The sequence below is a fragment of the Ptychodera flava genome, chromosome 19 (assembly GCF_041260155.1).
Source record: "Ptychodera flava strain L36383 chromosome 19, AS_Pfla_20210202, whole genome shotgun sequence".
In the NCBI taxonomy this organism is placed as follows: domain Eukaryota; kingdom Metazoa; phylum Hemichordata; class Enteropneusta; family Ptychoderidae; genus Ptychodera; species Ptychodera flava.
The window spans coordinates 37,864,518-37,885,746 of record NC_091946.1 but is presented as its reverse complement, the minus strand read 5'-3'; the positions used below and the strand labels follow the sequence as shown (position 1 = coordinate 37,885,746).

The window sequence follows — 21,229 nt, the reverse complement described above, 5'->3', positions numbered from 1 at the left end:
TTAAGTCATATAAATATCTCAATACAATACCGGTAGCTGTCCTGTGTCATATGGTACAGAACAACCCTGAACAAAGCTATTTTTATTGACAGGTGATCTCTGAATTTCATAATAAACAGCTTGGAAAGAGCATTCACACTGAATTTTTTAACATGTCGGTTTGTCTTCTTCCCTGACATTCTCACGCTTACAGTTTGTTTTCTCACTATTGTCATTAATACCATAAACAGATTAAGTCCACTGCTGTTAGCCACTTAGATAACATAATACCCTTTGTACAAATTTGATTGACTATACTACCCAAAGAAGGCACAACATTGAAGCCATACAACAAATTTGCAAATCATTGTGGACTATAGGAGTTACCTTCAGACTCTAAGGTATCTTTGCAACAAAAGTATGCAATACAATAACATGATATACATATCATTACATGGAATACAATAACGATGAACATAACATCAAAACAATGCCATCTTTGTACAAGTATGTGTCTGAACTAACTTTTAACCCTGTTCTTGAAACGGTTTCTTGCCTGTACCATGGTAAAGACTTATTTGAAGTAAATCCTGACTTTTTGCACAAATGCTGTCTTGATCCACTCTAAGGCCTTGCTTCATTTGCATGTAATTTGCATACAATGTAAATATCCTTTAGTCTCTGAGATAAACAAGTACATAAGGGCTCCTGCCATGCACTATAAAAGGCAATACGTTTTGAGTTGGAAATTTTTAGTTACCAATTAGTCAGAAATTTCACTGTCAAGTCTAGATCTTCCGGTCTGCTTGTAAGTATCATGAATGATAAGTTACTATGGAGAACATTAAGTGGAGGGTTTCCTTGGGACAAAATTAGAACATGACATCAGAGTTTGATGAGTTCAAAGGTCACACGTCACAGCCAACAACCTTATACTGTGTATGAAACCTGTTCAACAGTGTCCCAGTGACCAACTTCAATTGCCATACAAAAAAAGCGGCTCATTGTCAGTTAGCACATTCAATAGTTATTTGCTTTAGTAAACTGTCTGAGGGCTGAGAATGGCTAGATTCAAGCCCAACTGAGCAGTCCATGAGACAACAGACCTTTGAAATCTGAGACAAAAATGACTACCTACCTACTGGACTTGCCTGTAGCAGTATCAATGTCCTCATCAGAGATGCTCTTATTAGACTTTGATTACTCACAGTGTATGGACAAGTTAATATCAATCTAGCCGGTTAATGTTCAACTCTTGAAAATCACATCATGCCAAATATTGTTGAACGCCAGTTCTGTGGAAGCCCAATGTCAAATACAACATCAACCTCACTTAGCCTTCTAAAATCTATGCCATCTATTGTTTCAAGGCTGGACTATTTTGCCTAGGGGGGAGTAGTTAACCAAACATTGCTGAGTTGGCACCTTCAGCAGGAACCATTTAGGAAATGGGTCAGTATGGCACCTTTATATGGCAGGGACAGTGTTTAAAAATACTTGTTTTTTTCTGAGAGTTTGTATAAATGTAACTACTTTGTTACATGTACATTTGTGAGATTAAACTAAACTTTAAAACAATAAAGAATAACAAAAGACAAAACTTACTTTTCAACCAATAATTCTCCTTCTTCCACCTGCTTTAATGTTCTTTGCATACGCATCTCTTCCTCCTAAAAATAGATCAAGTATGTTTGATGTCAGAACTTCTACAATAGATCACCTTGGCTGTATTTTGAAGTGTTTTATTTCACTTTCTTTTCATTTTCTTTTTATTTTCAGTTTCTTTTCACTGTCTTAAGGTCAGCTCTAAGATAGATACAGTAGCCATCATCTCTAGAGAGATGATGGCTACTTTGTGGTCACCCAATGATTGTAATATTAAGACGAAAATAAAATTTGATATTAGACTTTGCCTGGCTCACGACTGGTACATCACTGATCCCCCATAATTTTATTGATGGTGGTTTAAATATTTGTAAAAGAGTTCTGTGCACAAAGAAGAATTTCTCAATCTTCTACCTACCAGGGCTGGTAACTGTAACGTTTGACGATTTGTTTCACTGTGTTTGTTTTGTATGTAAATTTTAAGTTCTTGTTGTACACCCCAAACCATGTTAAAACACAGTTTAGTTGACCAACACAGTGCATATGTAAAATACAATGTTATTGTTTAAACTGTTCTTCAAATTCTAGTCCGGACCAGAATTCACTTGTCAACAATAACAATGCAGTCTACGTATGTACAGGCTGAGTTGACAAGCTGAATACTGTGTATCTCAACATGCTTTGGGGTGTAGAACAAGAAACTGTAGTTGATATCAAATACAAAATAGTGAAAAAGTATTAAAATGCTACATCTACTGGCCCTTTAACCCTTTCACCATCATGGTTTGTCCCAAATCCATTGTTTTCTATGGTAAAGTTGGACCTGTATACAGGGAACTGGGGGTGAAAGGGTTAATATGATCAAGTGAATAAAGTAGCATAACTACTTAGTAATTGTATGATGAATGTCCAGTTGCTTTCATACTAATGTTTGAACACTAAGAATGTCAGAAAGGGAACCAAATCTTGCATCATATAAATTAGTCCAGAATCTAGTCAAGCATTTTCCTGACGTATCAAAGCACATGGCTTTTGCTGGGTCTGAAATGGTGCAGATGGCTAGATTGTATGCTATTTATAAACACAGAAATGCTTGCAGTGTAAGGGTTACCAAAGGTTTCATATCATGTCTGGTTAGACTTTTTACAACTATACCGCAGAGATTGGCTGCATTTTTTAGAACATTCCTTAGTCAAATCTACCTCATGACACATAGTAAACATATAACAGACTAACGAACAGATTATTGACAGGTGCTGGGAGTCAGCGAGACACAATGTTGATGAGACAGACAAACATTCCTGAAGGCAAAGCGTAAATCTTACACTTGAAAGTCAATAATTGAAATATGAAAGGCAAATTAATGTCATTCTCTGGGTTCAAGTCTTCACAGATATGATATTAAAAAATGCAAATATCACAGCAAAGAGCTTGAAGTTATACTATTTTTTGATTTAAAAATATAGTTTAATCTTTATAACTGCCTGAAAGCCATCCATGTACATTTTAAATGTCAAAGGGTGAAATTACAGCAGATAAATAATACAACATTTGTTACAAGATATGCATAATACAGCAATTTCTTTTCAAACATTTTTTTCCAAATACGATACGATATGTTTGCTCTGAACACGTTAAATTCTGCAATTTGACAACTTACAAAAAAAAATAGAGACTATGATGGTGTAACAACAAGGACTATGATTATGATAGAACTTCAAGTCAACAGACTTGATAGAGAGTTCTGAATCTATCAGACATGGCAACTGGCAATTCATCAGCAACTCGCCTGTGTTTATTATCTCTATGATGCGATATGATGCGTCTTTTTTTGGCTCTGATCTGAAAATTACACTAGTTCTAGTGGTGAGACTTGACTTGAATAATTCTTGTGAGGTACCGTACATGTAGCTTTGGTCAGTAAATTCAGAAAGGAATAATAGTCCCATGCATTCTTGTCGTGATCTCACAAAAGAAAACTTTGACAACAACATTACAATCGGGAGATTTTTTCTTGCATTTGTAGACAGTGTCACAGAACGTTATACTTGGACTGTGAGAAAATGCCAGTGTGTTTGCTGTGATGGGCTGCATGAGAGGGTTGTTATGGACTCTGCAGTAGCAGAGAAAGCAATTTCCAAGACACTGGACCAAAATCATTTTTGCATTGTTATTCTTACGTACAAGGGATAAATGACTACGGACCAGATATACCTCAGGGCCGTGTTTGTGTCCGTATTCACTATATGCTGACTGATACCATATTTGTATAATTTGTACAAACGGGAGATGGTCCCTCTCATGGAACTCATTATACATCTCTGACATAAATTGAATAGACAAGTCACAGCCTGGATTATTGTCACCCTTCATCTCAGTAGAAATATCACAGGGAACTTAGTAATCTTGTTGTTGTTGTTGTTGTTGTTGTTGTTGTTGTTGTTGATGGTGGTGATGATGATGATGATGATGATGACGATAATAAAAAATATTAAAAAACAATGTCTCATTCCTCGCTGTTGTTTGTCGATGTTGTAGATAATTGTAAAAGAAAACCGTAATCGTGACCAAAAAACGACGTAGGTCGCCCAACGTCACTCCTGTCCTACTATACAACCGTTCTATAGTAGGACAGGAGTGACGTTGGGCGACCTACGTCGTTTTTTGGTCACGATTACAGTTTTCTTTTAACAATTATCTACAACATCGACAAACACAGCGAGGAATGAGACATTGTTTTTAATATTTTTTATTATCGTCATCATCATCATTATCATCATCACCACCATCAACAACAACAACAACAACAACAACAACAACAACAAGATTACTAAGTTCCCTGTGGAAATATCGGTATTCACATACAGTCTTTGTTTTGCATCCACGCAAAATTTTAAAAGGTAAAGTGGTCCAAAAAACACAAAGAAAATCCTGCACATGCAAGTTTCTTGAAGGTTTCCATGTAATATAAATGCCCATTCATGAACCAAAGGAGAAACTTTTTTACCTTCATAACTTACATTTTAATGTGACATTATGCAAACATGCACATTTTTAGGTACTTTTAAAAAAAAATTCCAAAAAAAAGATTTGTAGGCAGATAAGCTCTATGGGAAAAACCTATTCAAATTCACTGTTTCATTTCCTGAAAAACTTACAAAAACTTATTCATACAGAATGTAAAACAAAGAATTTAGTTACTTCAGCCTGATCCTGTGGTAATATTTTCCCTGGTAACATTGTGACTTGATGGAGAAAATGAAGTTAAAATGAGTTGTAATGAGCATACATGTAGCTATGGTGTATTGTACCATGCTACGATTTCAGAGTCTAAGTATGCATCATGTCTTTTCACAGCTTATGTTCATGTTGCTAGGAGATTTGTACAATGTAGATTCCTAGAACTACTTTTGTTACTTCAAAATAATTGATCACGGCATGTGTGTGATGCATTACTGTGTGATCATGCGAGTACTTGAACTGAAGAAGGTTCAAATTAATGTGCTACAAGATAAAAAGCTGCCAACATTGACAGAAATGGTGTCATTTTCCAAAATTTATCGTATATTTCAATAGTGGCATTGTATTGGTGATAATAAATATGGCAAAATCAAAGATTTTTAAAAAATAAATATGTCTTTGATGTAAACATGAAAATTCCTAATAAAAGATAAGGACTAAGATGTGGTAATATTTCATTTTCACACTGATGTTCAATGAAGTATGAGTTTTATGAAAGAAAATTTTTCTATAAAATATCGCAATAAAAATAACACGGGTTCTAAAATGAGACTACTTTGAACGGCCTCTGAGAGGATTGAGCAACATACTTGGCAAGATTTGCATTTAACATGCATCTTTGATGAGATAAAGCACTCTGTCAGAAAGGTCTGAAAATAAAAATCATTTGGGAAATAAGGGAAATGGATTTTATATTGTGCGTGAACTTTATCAGATATAAGGAGCAAAGGCCTGTAGGTGTACAACATGCATCAGACAGATGATGTATAAAAAACATCTCCCAGGTAATGTGTTTGTGTGAAGAACACCATAGATATTACAGTAGATATATGTATGTACATTATGAGGTACATGCATTGAGTAACTGGTACTAGGTCAACAAAAGATCAAAATAAAGAAATAAGGAAAGAAAATATATAAATTAAGCACTAATTTCAAATGATAGACTAGGGTTTGTGAAAGCACCAACAGGAATATGGCTGTCAAATGATTATGATAAATTTACAATTATTATCATACCACAACAACTGTAAGAAAGTAAACACAACCATTGCATGTTCATTTGAAGTTTTCTAGTTCATATATTTTGTTTAAAGAAACAGGCTTCCTTCTGTCAAATTTTCATTTATATTTTTGGGTTAAAGATTGATTATTCAGTATCATTTTCACCAAAATTTCAAATTTTTTCTACATTTTAAATAAAATCTTTGAATTTCAATAAGTACACATTTATGTTGCTTAAAAAAGCTTTGAAATTAATAAAATTTGAGGAGAAAATTTGGAGGGACTTTATGAGAACTCTGTAATGGGGGAACTGATGTGAAAATGTAGAGTTCATGTATAGACTTTCAAGTGATTGTATTTAATGAGTGCACTGTGAATTATCTCTTTGACTGATAACCCTGCATTACAATTACATATCACTCCTGGCAACTTGCCAAGTATTCTCTGAACGAGGAAAATACATTTTTTGGACAGGTTTCTCCAATCTGTTCATAAAATGAAAGAATTATTTGAATTTTATCACTTCCTTTTCTCAGTGTTACCTGCGCTACACTTCCTGTGCAGATGACACTGTATTACAAACAATTCTCTGAAAGAATGATTCATTTACAAAAATCAATGCCAGTCTTATTTCAAAAGCTACTATTGAAGACTACAATTTACGATGATATGTTTACGTTTCAGAAAGGATGTACTATTGTTCCATTAATTTACATAACATTAGCCATTACCTGAGTGATTCACAACTGACCTGAGGTTAAGATGTTTGAGTCATAAAGAATTTGGTGCAGACATTTTATGTTCATTTTCCCGCCAAAATTACTACGCATTGTATTTTCTGTTATTTCCCTTCTGTCGCTATTTTCTTCTGAAAATTTGGGAAACAAACAGGAATTCTCTGACATAAAGGGTAACTGAAGAATTTTTTCTGAGAAATATCACACATTACCGTAGTAACCGCTTTCATGAACAGGAAAGCACTGCTTGTGGTAATGAGAGCTTGCCTGCACTTCTGATGTTTGTTGTAGTAAAATTTTCTGTTGCCCTAGGCAATCCCTCTCCAGTTAGATTAGTGAAATGAAGATCTGCAAGATGACTGACCTTGTAACCATAAGAAGCAAACCAATCAGACATGAAAACCTTGACTTTCAGAAACAAACAAGACGTAGAATTTTGCATTGTTCTTCGACGGGAAAAACAGAAACAAGGGTTTGAAGACCTTTGATGAATATGCTATGGAGCGCAATAAATTTTGAAGTGACGATTGTGTTAAATTCTTCACATATGCATGATCAATCCCGTTTGAATTTCAGGCAGTTGACAAAACCATTCTCAATATGCATGTACACATTCCAAACAGTATTTGATGATTGAAACGCAATCTGATATTATGTTAAGACTGAAAAATAGGCAGCACATCTCAAAAAAAAAAGAAGAGAAATTGATATTCAGACTGAAACAGTAGCTGCTATAATACAGGAAGTATGTCAATGCAAAAAACTGTTAAAAATAAAAAAAAAATAGTTAGCTGATAATGTTCAGCTGATAAGACATTGGCTAAATAACAAGATTCTGGCTCAAAAAAAGTTGTTTTGGTTCTCACAAAATCTATGACTGCATCATCTTATTATTTATTATACATTTTGCACTAAGTGCCAGTATACATCATTATGCAAATTCTTCTACAGGAAATGGAACGTCTCATAAGGTGACCCGACTGGGTGACCTAACACATAGAATACTGACTATATCTTACACCTCACTGATCCTACACATGAAAGATAATACAATTCATTCAGGTTAGACTGATCCATTTCACAAAGAATGAAATTCAAACATGACTAAATTTATGTCAATCTTTGAAGTGTACGGTAGATATTTTTTGACAATTTTTGGAATTTCCAAAGTTGTCAAAGAAACGTCTGCAATTCGTTTGGTATTTCCAGTTGCATTGTTTATCGTTTTACCAGATTTTGATAAATACTTACATTAAATAAAACAATTGTAGTGTACCAATGTCATGAATTTTGATGCATGTTAAAAACTTCAAAAATCATGATTTTTCATTGAATTTCAGTATACAGTAATTGTAATCAGCATTCTATATATTTTATGTAAGATAACTAATGGATTTTCTGTGAAATATTTTATACAGTACTCTGTCACACATCATGTGTATGATTCAGTTGTTTTATGGGTACACAAAACATTTTCATAAACATTTCAATCAATCCTTTGTACCATGCAATACAAAAATTAAATGTCCGACTGATAAGGAGTAAATTACCAGTACTTGCCCCATCAGAAAAGAAAAACATTTCTAGATTCTTATACCTGCTTGTTTTTGTTACTGTTTTGCATATGATCTGAGACATGGATCTGCATGATTTATATATAATCAACAAAATATCACTTCTTCACAAACCAAATTATAGAGGTTTTCATAAATTTTAAATGATACAATTCTCAGCAATATACTGGTATAAATTTCCCTTTATTACATACATGTATTTCACTTTCATGATAACATGTACAGTATGTGTCCTATAACGTGACAAGAAATGGGTCACTAAAAAAATTATGCCTTTCACAACTGGTCGTCATGGTAACAATACATTTCCTTTCTGCATAATGCATAGAAAGAATGACATTTTTTCACCGAGATTTCATTTCCTTTATTTTTCAAAAGTCTTTGATCACAATTATGGTTTAAAATTCTAATTGCTCTCAAGGACACTGACAAGTATTGTTTCTGTGAAAAAAAATTAATGACAAGAGTAAAGACAGATTTTTTCGTTGAATCAGTTGAATTTATGTTTTAACTTGGCCACACCTTCAATATTATAAGTCTAAGAAGCGAGCTAGGTCAAAAAAACATTGCAAAACTACATGGATGACGACAATCAAGACATTGAGTAGATTGGTAGAAAATATCCTTCAGTATCAAAAATACATATCTATTAATTCAAATAGTTTACACAGAAAATTTTAGGTCTCTCTGGGGAATGTTTTAAGGAGAAGCTTGTTCATTAAGGCATTTGATGTGAAGGTTAAAATGGTGTGAAATTCTTACAGTGTTTTGGAAAACAGCATTAATGGTACACATCATACTGTGACCTGACAGGAAAACTTGCGCAGCACTTTGAGAATTGTCATGCTACAGACGAAAGCATGCAATCAAATATGGAGCATGAGTGTAGGTCATCAGGATTGCATTCACACACTCACTGACAACATCTCACATTCTTTGAAAGCAGACGCTCTGTACACGAAACATGACGTACTCTCCAAACAACTTTCTACTCTTGTTGAAGTATCCAGCAAAGTAAAAAATGCCCGAACAACTATGAAATAAACAATTGAAAACAGAGTAAAAACTGACTAAAAAGTGTAAATAATACAAATATCTTTGCACTACCAATTCCATTAAAGGTCGGATGAACTCTAGGGCCCCATATAATATGTAGATATTTAAGACACAAATTTTCAAATCAAAGACACATAACAACCAGGCCAAATAATTCACCATGGCAATTGTTTCCGAAACTGACCTGTCTTTCGCCTTGGCAACAAGATTACGATTCATCAATGCCGACGACAATTCAATGTTGTCCCACATCACTTAGAAGTCATAGCGTCAGAAGAGAAACAGCCTATGGAAGCCTCCTTGAGACACTCACTTACTTGAGCATCCCTAAGAGCATCACATTTTTCCAATATGGCAGCCTGTTGAGTATCTTTTAGGTCTGGCTGTTCTTGGCATGTTGCCAAGTCGACTACTGATTGATTGTAATGACTCATATTTTTTGCATATTGAACCAACATTTTTGTGCGTTTTAATCCATGCGTTTGACAACAGGCACTGATTAGGAAATGTCTGGACAACAGGCACTGATTAGGAAATGTCTGGATAGCACTGTCTTCCTTACACACCAGATGTTTAAATCATTAGTATCTTGCAACTCAAAGACATTGCATTCCTTTCCATTTTCTTTCCTTTACCACAGCAAAACCATTAAAATTCCGCACGTAGATTAGTCATGCATCGTAATTTAATGAATGCCTAGCAATTCCCTTTCATGCAAACCATCGATAATTTTTTTATTTTGTTAATTAATTAAACTTTGATTATTTACATTTTGTCACAATCAACTATGATTAATGAGAAATCTAATAATTAAATACAGGCTAGTTAGCTACTAGGTTTGATATGACTTTTCATTGCTTTGTGAATGAACAGAAACTTTGTATGGTCTAAATGCCTCAAAGAATTCATTCAACATAGAATCCTACAGAAAAATAACTGTATTCGTTCCATCACAAACATTTTAACAACAGTTATAACGATCTAGTTATAGATTACTTTTCATATTCAGTGTGCTTGTAGATTGATACAGGTGTATATCTTGGTGGCGTGGACAAATCTGTGAAATTTGAAATTTCGTATACACAGGTCACATGTATAGAGTGAAAAATGTCACTTGAGGTGACAATATGTACCTTTGGAAAATGTGCACGAAACTTAAAAACTGTAAGAAATTATTAACAATCAGTCATCTGCAGTTTATTTAGAAACACTCAGAAATTGTTTATTATCATTGCTATATGGCACTCTGTAGAGTTCATTTGAGGATAAATCCATTTGAAAACATGTATTTACCTCCAGCTCAATTTCCAATGAACCTGGCAATACTGCCCTCTAAAGTTTAGTTACAGAAAATCACTTCCCACTCTCAGTGATTACAAGCTGTTGGAAACTGAGAAAGTTGAAAATTACACAATCATATCATGACAAACAAAACCTGTGTGTAAAATTCAATTCTTTGTCATTTGTACTTACGATGGAAACAAAACTGAAGGGAACTTTTTAAAATTTGATAAAGATCTACAATAATTTTTGTTGTGCCAGTCAGTTTCATGATATATAATACGCTCACACACATGCACATACATAAATAAGTGAGATTTTGATTTTTTTCCATCTATTACTAAGTCAATTCCTTTCCTATCTAACGTATATATCCTCAAAGTAATGGGTGCTCCAGATAAATTTCACTTAACTTTAGCATAATACTAGTATTACCTGTATAGTATGATTTGACAAACCCAAATCCATTTCAATGTTTAAACTGAAAAAACGTAATGAATTAATTTTCTCTATTGCTTTTACTGTTGTAATTAGTTTGGATTTAATCCAAACTGATTATAACAGTATGAACCAAACTCCAAAGATGATTGGGAATCGACATTACAATTTGAAATTGGTCCAGCATTGGTTTATTTTTTAAAGGGAAACAGTCGTCGGAACTGCACCTGTGTGAGTTTCTTGTTTATAAGCAAAGTATTTTGTGCATGATATCTAGATACATCTCATCTCATAGCTACAACATTTAAATTATACGATGTAGATTATGACAGACATGTTTTAACTTTCATCAATCACTATCGTATCTTGGATACAGTGTTAACATTAGTCCTGTGGGTTCCATACGACTTTAGAGCGCAGTTCTGACGACTGTATCCCTTTAAGTTACACGATAGGAACAATGTTATCAATCTTGTGTTACACAGAAACTTTAATTACTAATTTGAATCATGACTGCATGAACTCACTACAATAGGCTAACTTCAGTGCTTTAATGGCTGGCTTAAATTGAAAATAGATATCTGACTCATTGTGTCAGTATTTTCAATTGTGTTTTATGGCTAAAATGTTAAGAACAATAAATGATAGAATTAGATGGCCTTCTTCCCAATCAAATCACAAGAAAAACTATTTAGGATTAAATATCTCTCTCTCTCTCTCTCTCTCTCTCTCTCATGTCATTGACCATTGCATGGCTATATATAATTCGCGTGGAAAACAATTTGTCAAAAAAATAAGCCCATTGACAAGATTTTATTATTTTGTTTTAGGATGGCACACTGAGACTACATCTGTTAATGTACAGAAACACAGAGACACACAGAGACACAGACACATATCTATATCTATATAGTGTGTGTGTGTGTGTGTGTATATATATATAAATATATATATATTATATATATTATATATATATATATATATATATATATATATATATATATATATATATATATATATATATATATATATATATATATATATCACTATTTATCTATTATCATTCAATGAAACACAAAGAATAAGGAAGAAAATAAATTACCTCTGAAAACCCATACAGGGGCCCAAGCTAATAAGCATATTCATGTAATTTGAATGCTACCACAGCCAATGTTAAACAAAAAGGTTTTCAGAACCTGACACAAGAGGGCGCTGATGCAAAACCCATCTGCAAGCTGTACTTCAAAACTTACTCCTTAGCATTATTTACATAGCTGAAGACAGTATGTCAATATTCCTCAACATTTACTCATAAATTCTGTAAATCTGATACGGTTGTCATTTTGGCTATTATATAAATATGATCCCATGATATTTGCCCATTTTATCAGTTGCCATAGCATTTTCCAATCATTCAACAGTCTTAAGAGGTTTATATGACCTCTGCACCACATGAACAGTACAGTGTACCTGACTGAAAATGACAAATTCCATTCTGGTTGAAAATATTTTTTTCCTATTGAATGATGTTGGAATACCTCCCAGACATTGGGTAGTGTGACCTTTATGAACGTATGTTTTTCCAACAGGAATATTTAGCACAAGCTTAGCTTTGCCATACCAAAGTTGTCAATTTTTTCTGATCTGCTTTACTCCAATTGTCATGGCTAAGTGCTTTCATACTTCTGCTTAAATAACTATAGAACACCTCAGAGATATTGTGTGGAGGTTTCTCCAGCATTCATTGTATGAATCAACATACAATTTTGTATGAGCATTGGTCGAAACTTTACACCACTAAAGAATGCTTGAAATTTGTTTAGATCAAAATTCAGAGTATAATATTGTACTTTTTCCTGCATTGAATAATTTTCTGTCAAGACCATATGCTTTCTTGCTGCTAGAGAAATCCATGGGAGTCTTGATTTGATGACTAACACGTCAAGAGACTAAAGCTTCATTTACCAAATTAGAGACAGTGAAACCAAACCAGGGAATTTCTACATCACTGGATCATTGTTCCACACCAATAAATTCCAATCTCCTTGAAAAGTGGAAAAGTCCGATGAGCTATTTCAAAAAAGTGGTCTGAAGTCAATGATGTAAAACACTGTGAAATGAAGAGATTTGAAAACCATGGCTCCAGTGTGTCTGTATCAATTGACGGTTGATGTAAACTAAAACACCGTGAATAACTTGTTTCTTTCAGTATGATGTTTTACTTTCAATCATCTTACAGTAATTGCAGTTTTTTTTCACTCCACTGACCCTTTCACCCCCAGTTCCCTGTATACAGGTCCAAATTTACCATAGAAAACAATGGATTTGGGACAAACCATGGTGGTGAAAGGGTTAAAGAAAAACACACCTCAAAAATGAAAGACGCGAACTTTTGCTCAAACTTTTCTAAGCAAACTTTCAACCACTCTCTTTCAAAATCAAGAATAAAAATCGGGGGGTCACCGTGCAAATTTTGATACCAGAGAAACAAATAATCCGATATTTACCGATATTTGAAATTCAAAATGGCCGCTATCCCTGTGTTATCTCTATGGGGAAAAATGAAATTCCTGATTTTCACTAAAACTAAGCCAGTGAAAACTTTATTTACTCCATATAATTCACCAGATATGAACTGAAATGCTCACGTGTTTCATACAGTTATGTGTAATTTGAACCTTTGCCACATGTTTGCAACTTCATTGAAAGTATTATGATCAACATAATGAACAATAATCACCGCTGATTAATTCTCAAAGGTCATGAAGTATACAAATATGTAATTAGCTGAAATAAAAATATTAAAGTTCTTTGACTGCTGTCATTTATATAGCAAGTGTAATTACCGTTGGCCAAGTCCTTCAAGCCATATATGCCGAGCTGTGAAAGCTCATTAGATATGCAAATTGTAAATTAGCTGACATGAAAATGTGAAATGACTTTCGATATTGTTTTAACCAGGTATAATCATCAATGTTGTCATGTTTTGCCAACTTTGATCAAGTAAATCCCGTATATATCCCTAATAAGCAAAGTTCATTAAATATGTAAATTAGGAATTGACTTAAGTAAAAATGCTTAATATTGTCAATAATGTTGTATCATGGTATCTGCAATATATGTAGCAAGTTTTGTCAACTTTGGTCAAGTCAATTCAGATATATATCTCTAATTAGGAAAGTTCATTAAACATGCAAATTAGGAATTCGCTGAAGAGAAAAGATTAATGACTTTCAATAATATTGTATTACAGTGTCTGAAATGTACATAGCAAGTTACATCAATTTTGATCAAGTCAATTCAGATGAATATCCCTAAGTATGAAAATTCATTTAATATGCAAATTAGGAATTGGCTGAAGTAAAAATAGCGTCAATGACACTGTAGCTCCCATCCTGGACTATTAGTGTTTGTTCTCTGGTCAGATATTTGAACATGTGTGAAAGGGATAAAGTGCATGAAGTGAAAATACTTAAATGAAATGTACTGGAGACAGTGAAATATGTTTAATGTAATTATTCAGAATATAAAATGGAAAAAAATACAGAATTAGATATATCGAATACTGTGATACAACCATTAACTCAACAAGTCATTTACAATGACATAGTCCCCACTTGTAATAGGAGTACTAGTCTTGATGGGGCAGGGAAATGTGGTCATTAGAAGTATCATTGGAGTGTATATGTTGAGATCTATGGGCACATAGGTCTATGTCGTTGTTCCAATTTGAAACACATGAGGCATGTCTAAGTTACGGTTCTAAATCGGGAAAAAAGATCAGACCTCTAGCAGTATTGGCCAGCCAAGAAATACATATGCGCATTATAAATGAGGTACAAGATGTGACATCTTAAGGTCTAATATCCTATCAAAATTGGAGGGTATAGAACTTGTGGTTACTGAAATATGCATATATATGTATAATCAAGGTCAAAGGTCATCAAGGTCACATGACATTTTCAAAAAAAAAATTATATTCCTAATTAATCCCTATATGCCAAAAAATCAGATCTCTAGCTCTATTCGCTTGCCCAGAATTAGATGTGTACATAATTAATGAGGTAAAGCGTGTGCTGTCATAAGGTCTCCCATCCTACTAAATACAAAGGACATAGCACTTGTGGTTACTTATTTATTGACATAAACATATATTTAAGTAAAAGGTCATCGAGGTCACATGACATTTGGTCAAAAAATTTCTCTCCTATAGTTATCCCTATATACAAAAAATCAGACATCCAGCTCTATTGGCTCGCTCAGAATGAGATATGCGCATAATTATTGAGGTACAGTATGTGGCGTCATAACGTGTCCCATCATACCAAACATGAAGGGTGTAGCACTTGTGGTTACCGAGTTATGGAAAAATATGTATATTGGAGGTCAAAGGTCACCGAGGTCACGTGACATTTTGTCAAAAAATTGTATTGCTAAGTTATCCCTATATACCAAAAATCAGACCTCTAGCTCTATTGGCTCGCTCAAAATTTGATATGCGCATAATTAATGAGGTACAATATGTGGCGTCATAAGGTGTTTCATCATACCATACATGAAGGCTGTAGCACTTGTGGTTACTGAGTTATGGACAAATATGTATATTTGAGGTCAAAGGTCACCGAGGTCACGTGACATTTTGTCAAAAAAATTGTATTGCTAAGTTATCCCTATATACCAAAAATCAGACCTCTAGCTCTATTGGCTCGCTCAAAATTAGATGTGTGCATAATTAATGAGGTGCAATATGTGGCGTCATAAGCTGTCCCATCATACCATACATGAAGGCTGTAGCACTTGTGGTTACTGAGTTATGGAGAAATATGTATATTTGAGGTCAAAGGTCACCGAGGTCACGTGACATTTTGTCAAAAAAATTGTATTGCTAAGTTATCCCTATATACCAAAAATCAGACCTCTAGCTCTATTGGCGCGCTCAAAATTAGATATGCGCATAATTAATGAGGTGCAATATGTGGCGTCATAAGCTGTCCCATCATACCATACATGAAGGCTGTAGTACTTGTGGTTACTGAGTTATGGACAAATATGTATATTTGAGGTCAAAGGTCACCGAGGTCACGTGACATTTTGTCAAAAAAATTGTATTGCTAAATTATCCCTATATACCAAAAATCAGACCTCTAGCTCTATTGGCTGGCTCAGAATTAGATATGCGCATAATTAATGAGGTACAGGATGTGGTGTCATAAGGTCTCCCATCATACCAAATATGAAGGGTGTAGCACTTGGGGTTACTTAGTTATGGCCATATATGTATATTTGAGGTCAAAGGTCATTGGGGTCACATGACATTTTGTCAAAAAAATTGTATTGCTAAGTTATACCTTTATACCAAAAATCAGACCTCTAGCTCTATTTGCAGGCTCATAATTAGATATGCACATAATTAATAAGGTACAGGATGTGATGTCATAAGGTCTCCCATCATACCAAATATGAAGGGTGTAGCACTTGTGGTTACTGAGTTATGGACATATACTCATATTTAAGGTCAAAGGTCATCGAGATCACATGACATTTTGTCAAAAAATTTGTATTGCTAAGTTATCCCTATATACTGATTTTCACTTTGTTTAGTGTGATTAGATATTATTTTAGCTGAAAAAAGGGTCCAGGGAAAGTAAGGAAAATCCAGTATTCCACAGTGTAACAATTGGCTGAAAATATAAAATTTCTTTCAGTCTCTAGAATCCGAAACCGAATCCGAAACCGAATCCGAAACCGAGTCTAATTTCAGCATCGTCTAGCCAGAGTGTAACGTGGGGATAGCGCCCTCAAACCACAGATACCGGCTTGCCATAGACTACCATGTATCAGAAAAATTAAAACTGTGATAACTTCATTAATATGCAAGCCACGCCCACCAAAACCTTTCAGTTCTAGCCATTTGAATTCTGAAGATGTCTACCAAATTTGACTGAAATACGTTCAGCCGTTTTTGAGAAAATGGACCAACAAGACAGACAGACACACAGACAGACAGACAGACAGACAGACAGACATCGCTGCGACATATGCTCACGTGTGTGAACACGTGAGCAAAAATGAGCCCTCACAGGTGGTATGCTGACATATCTGTCCCTGATGCACATTCTACTTTTAAGAGATTATTGGCTGCTGAAAAAGTAGATTTTTTGTACAGAAAAAACAAAAGTTTTAACTGAAAACTTTGGTTATTTCTGGTCCCATTGCCAATGCATGGCAATGCAGTCTTGCATTTTATAGGCATCAAAATGAAATATTAGCACTGATGTCATCATATTACCAGCAGCAGCAATTGTCATCTTCACACAAATATTCCTATCAAGGTTTAACTCAATATAAATACTAATTTTACAAGTATTTATTACATAAGCCTGTATGGGCAGAAATTAACAGACAGTGTTAACAGGACATGCTAACCATAGCTAAAAATCAAATTTTGATCATATCAAAAATCGGAAATTCAATCAGACAGGGTTAAACATTTTCCTAGAGAATAAAATTGGTGTCACAACTGTTCCGTATTCACAGCAAATGATGATATCAGTGCAGTTTCAGGTAACAACACATCAGAAGGAAAAATTCCAAAGCTACATAAAGATTGGATATTTTTACAAAAAAGGAAAAATAATTTTAAGTTAGGCTACAGGAGTTTATATGAAGCGCAGCTTCATTGTGAAAATAATCAGACCAACATGGTGGCTTTCAAATAGTTTGTATTATCAGAATGGAGCATAAAAATTATGTAGACCACTGCACTGCAAGCATTGAGCTAAAAATTACTGATATACCAGTATTATCATATTGTATGGCATAGCCATTAAAGTTGATTCATGGCTGCTTTAAAGACAAGGTCAAGTGAATCTTTGTTACCAAATATGGTGATAAGTTTGATATGTGATGTCACACCGTATTGGTAACTGAAGTATACAAATTAAGCGTGTGACTTTTTGCCTAATTGTTATTAAACTCTTCAAGAAACAAACTTGTCAGAAATGAAGCACCGTTTACAATGAACTGAATCGTGGCAAAAAAACCTGGAAGGTAGATTAAGAAAGACGTCTAGGAGATCTATCACCCCTTCAAAAGCTTAGCTACGTCAAACTGTACTCAGCTACGTCAAATTGTGCGTATGGACGGGTGATTGACAGCTATGAGACAAACAATGACCCAGCAGTTACTGCAACGTAGATTTCGTTCTTGGAATCCAAGTTTTATCAGATTCAACCAATGGATTTACTTACTGATGTTGTGACTAATCTAATTGACAGCTTGTTTGTCAAATCTCTTTGCTTCTATAGTATCTTCTATTCAAACTCTCTGAGATGTGGAAAAGGCCTTAATCACGTTATGGGCATGAAAGCCCCATGACCTGACCAAACATGGATGAAAGACAGGACGTTGGAAAATCAATAAACCTCTGGGAAAAATACTGGTAATTGTCAATTTTCGTAGCAGAAAGTAGATTTCTCAGGCAATGGGATGCGTAAAAGTGATGTTATTTATAGGAAGGATGACGTTGAGAGAATGATAAAATTGATGAGTTACGCAGTCATTAAATTTGCTGAATAAGCATATCTGCTAATCATTTCAACCCTTTAATAAGAAATAACATTTTTTGCACCAGTAGTTAAGGACAGGTAAATCCAATAGATGCTGGGTTAGGATATTTATATCACTTCAAATGGAATTTGCAAATGTGAATAAACAGCGTGACGAAGAAGTATGAATTGCTTTGGATTTTTTGGGAAATTTAGTATACCCCATATTTGAACATTTCCATTGCTGTTTATTTTCAATTTATTACGCCAAATACAGCTGAAATTATCTGTTATTATTCCAATCCTTGTATTTTCCTATAATTCAAGAGAGAATGTATAAAGGGACGTCCTTATTGAATGATCATAAGATGTGATGTGCTTAGTCTCATAATTAGGACAACAGAAGTTTTGCTGACTGTAGTACATGGCACTGATGCTGGATTACTGCACATAAAGACATTACTTTTCCATCACATTCTAGTTCAGCTGATTCTGGATTCATAATTAGTACAGCTGATGGGCCAACACGGCCAACAAATGTGCAAATTCAATTAGCAAAACAAGAATTACTTATCCTGACTCAAAGAAAACAGCTTACAAATCAAAAATTATTTTCTATACAAAATGAAGATTTTCTCAGATGAATACAATATGCAGTACTTCATTGGACAAAAAATTTTCAGAAATAAGGTTTTTGGTAGTAGTTTTCTTGAAAGTTTTATGACACTAACAGAAAAAAAATGTAGTTCAATGGTTGTTAGACTAGGATACTATTTAAGAAACAACCAGGGAAACAATATGGAAATCTTGTTAAAAATCTGAATATATAGAACTGAATATTTTTGATTTTTTAACACACTACAGAGTGCTGGTCTATCAGAATATTATAAACACAAAAGTCATCATTAAAACAACATAGAAAAAAACATACCTGGTATATACATAATCTTACATGCCCAACGAATAACTATATACTTAAGTTTTAGGCAAATATCAGGTTATGAAGTCAGAACACAACTTCTTTTCAGACTCACTATCAATCTGATGCTGGTAACTTCTTTTCAGTTTCACTATTAATCTTAATCTGCTTTTGCTGAAACAGTCCAGCTGAAAATTTACATTGCTATCAGCTTAAGTGTCAGTGAGGTCACATGGTTTTACATTCAAATTGCTCGTACTCTGGATTGCTGTATCAATCTAACAAAAAGGATGTCGGTAAAAGTGCCAAAAATAGGATGTTGGTAAAAGTGTAAAACAGATGCAGAATCATTTCAATGTATGAAGTCTCAGGACTGAAGCAACCATCTACAACTTACACAGTGTTTTAATAATACAAGAAATGATGATGTTAAAGAACAAGAATTCTGTTCACCACAAGACAGAAAGGAGGCAAGATGGAAGATGACTGTAGGATAAAGATTTCAAAAGTGAGAAATAAAAACAAGAATGTGTATCGGCACTGCTTATTTCAGAGACTGTAGGAAATAAGATACTGGTATGGCAAATTAAACTGTGCATTTAACCAAAATTTGTGCGAGAAAATAGAGGTGAAATTTTCTGAAACAGGATGAATTGCTGAATACTTTGGAGATTATAACTGCTGAAAGGTTTTGAAGAACAAGCATTTCAAAAACAAAATCTGAAAGGTGAATGAGTATCATCCATACACATACATGTACTTTCAATGGCATACCCATACCAATACAGTGGAGCTTGTGTGAATTTGTACACAATGATAAAAGAAACTAAACCCCCTCTCAACTAAACACAAGGAGTTTTGTTTGTTATGAACTTATTTTCATTAACCACCACCCTTACGATGAACATCTACTGACTTTGTCTATGTTTTCTGATACTGACAAGAGTTACAAGAGTCTTTGGCATTAAACTGTTGTTTCATGATTTGCAAACCACGATGATTTCAGTAACTATCATGCTACCATAGCTGCTTACGGCAGGGAGAAAAAAGAAATGCTTCAAAAGATTTTCTTTATAGATAAACAAGCTATGGAACAAATTGTGTTTAAAGGTTTGCTTCAAGTTCAATCACTTAATATGGTTTACTTAAAAGCGCATTTGTAATTGTTCCCCATCATATGACCTACTGATACCTGGTATCTGAACGTTTAGATCCGAAACAGTGTCTATGATAATTATGGAGACAACAAACAAGCAACTGAAATAATTGTGTATTATTTCAAAAACTAGAATATTTCCACGGTAATGATATTCCTAGTTACTGCAAGTCAGCACAGTGAGATAGAAAAAACACGACTAAATATTGCTTTCAAGAAATTCACTCAATTTGTACTGAAAGAAAAAGAGAGATTGCCATTCTGAAATATAATATTCTGATTTTGTGACATATTTTTTAGGAAAAGAATTTACAGGTACACTTGGAAAAAATTAACAGTGTTGTTCCATGGGAAAAATCTTTTGTTCTCTTCTTCTCTGTCCTGAGGTTAATGTATGTGTACTGATACAATAATTTTACTATGTTATACAATATGTTTATCACTGATAGATATTTGTTAGGAAATATCATCTGCCCTAGCATTAGGAAAGCATATCAGCTAGGTAAAACTCATCTTATCTCGATCTCACCAACACTTTCTAGATACACTCCACATAAATCATCATCCTGTCACCATGGCAACAGCCTATTTACCGTACATCACATGCAGACACATAGATGCATACATCATCCAAATTCTGCAAAACCTATCATTTTTACGAGCACAGTTCAAAACGCCGCATGTTAATATGA

General features: G+C 34.1%; 1 protein-coding gene across 5 annotated transcripts in view; it reads right to left on the bottom strand.

Moving 5' to 3' along the window:
- Positions 1-21,229, bottom strand: part of LOC139119454 (IQCJ-SCHIP1 readthrough transcript protein-like) — a 157,992-nt gene that overhangs the window by 30,480 nt on the left and 106,283 nt on the right. For 4 of the 5 annotated variants that reach the window (XM_070683273.1, XM_070683272.1, XM_070683270.1 and 1 more), the window contains one exon: positions 1,585-1,649. In XM_070683273.1, coding sequence (XP_070539374.1) covers positions 1,585-1,649 — 65 coding nt within the window. Of the gene's footprint in view, positions 1-1,584; positions 1,650-9,380; positions 9,503-21,229 lie in introns of those variants that run through there. The other variant, XM_070683274.1, reaches the window with a different exon arrangement.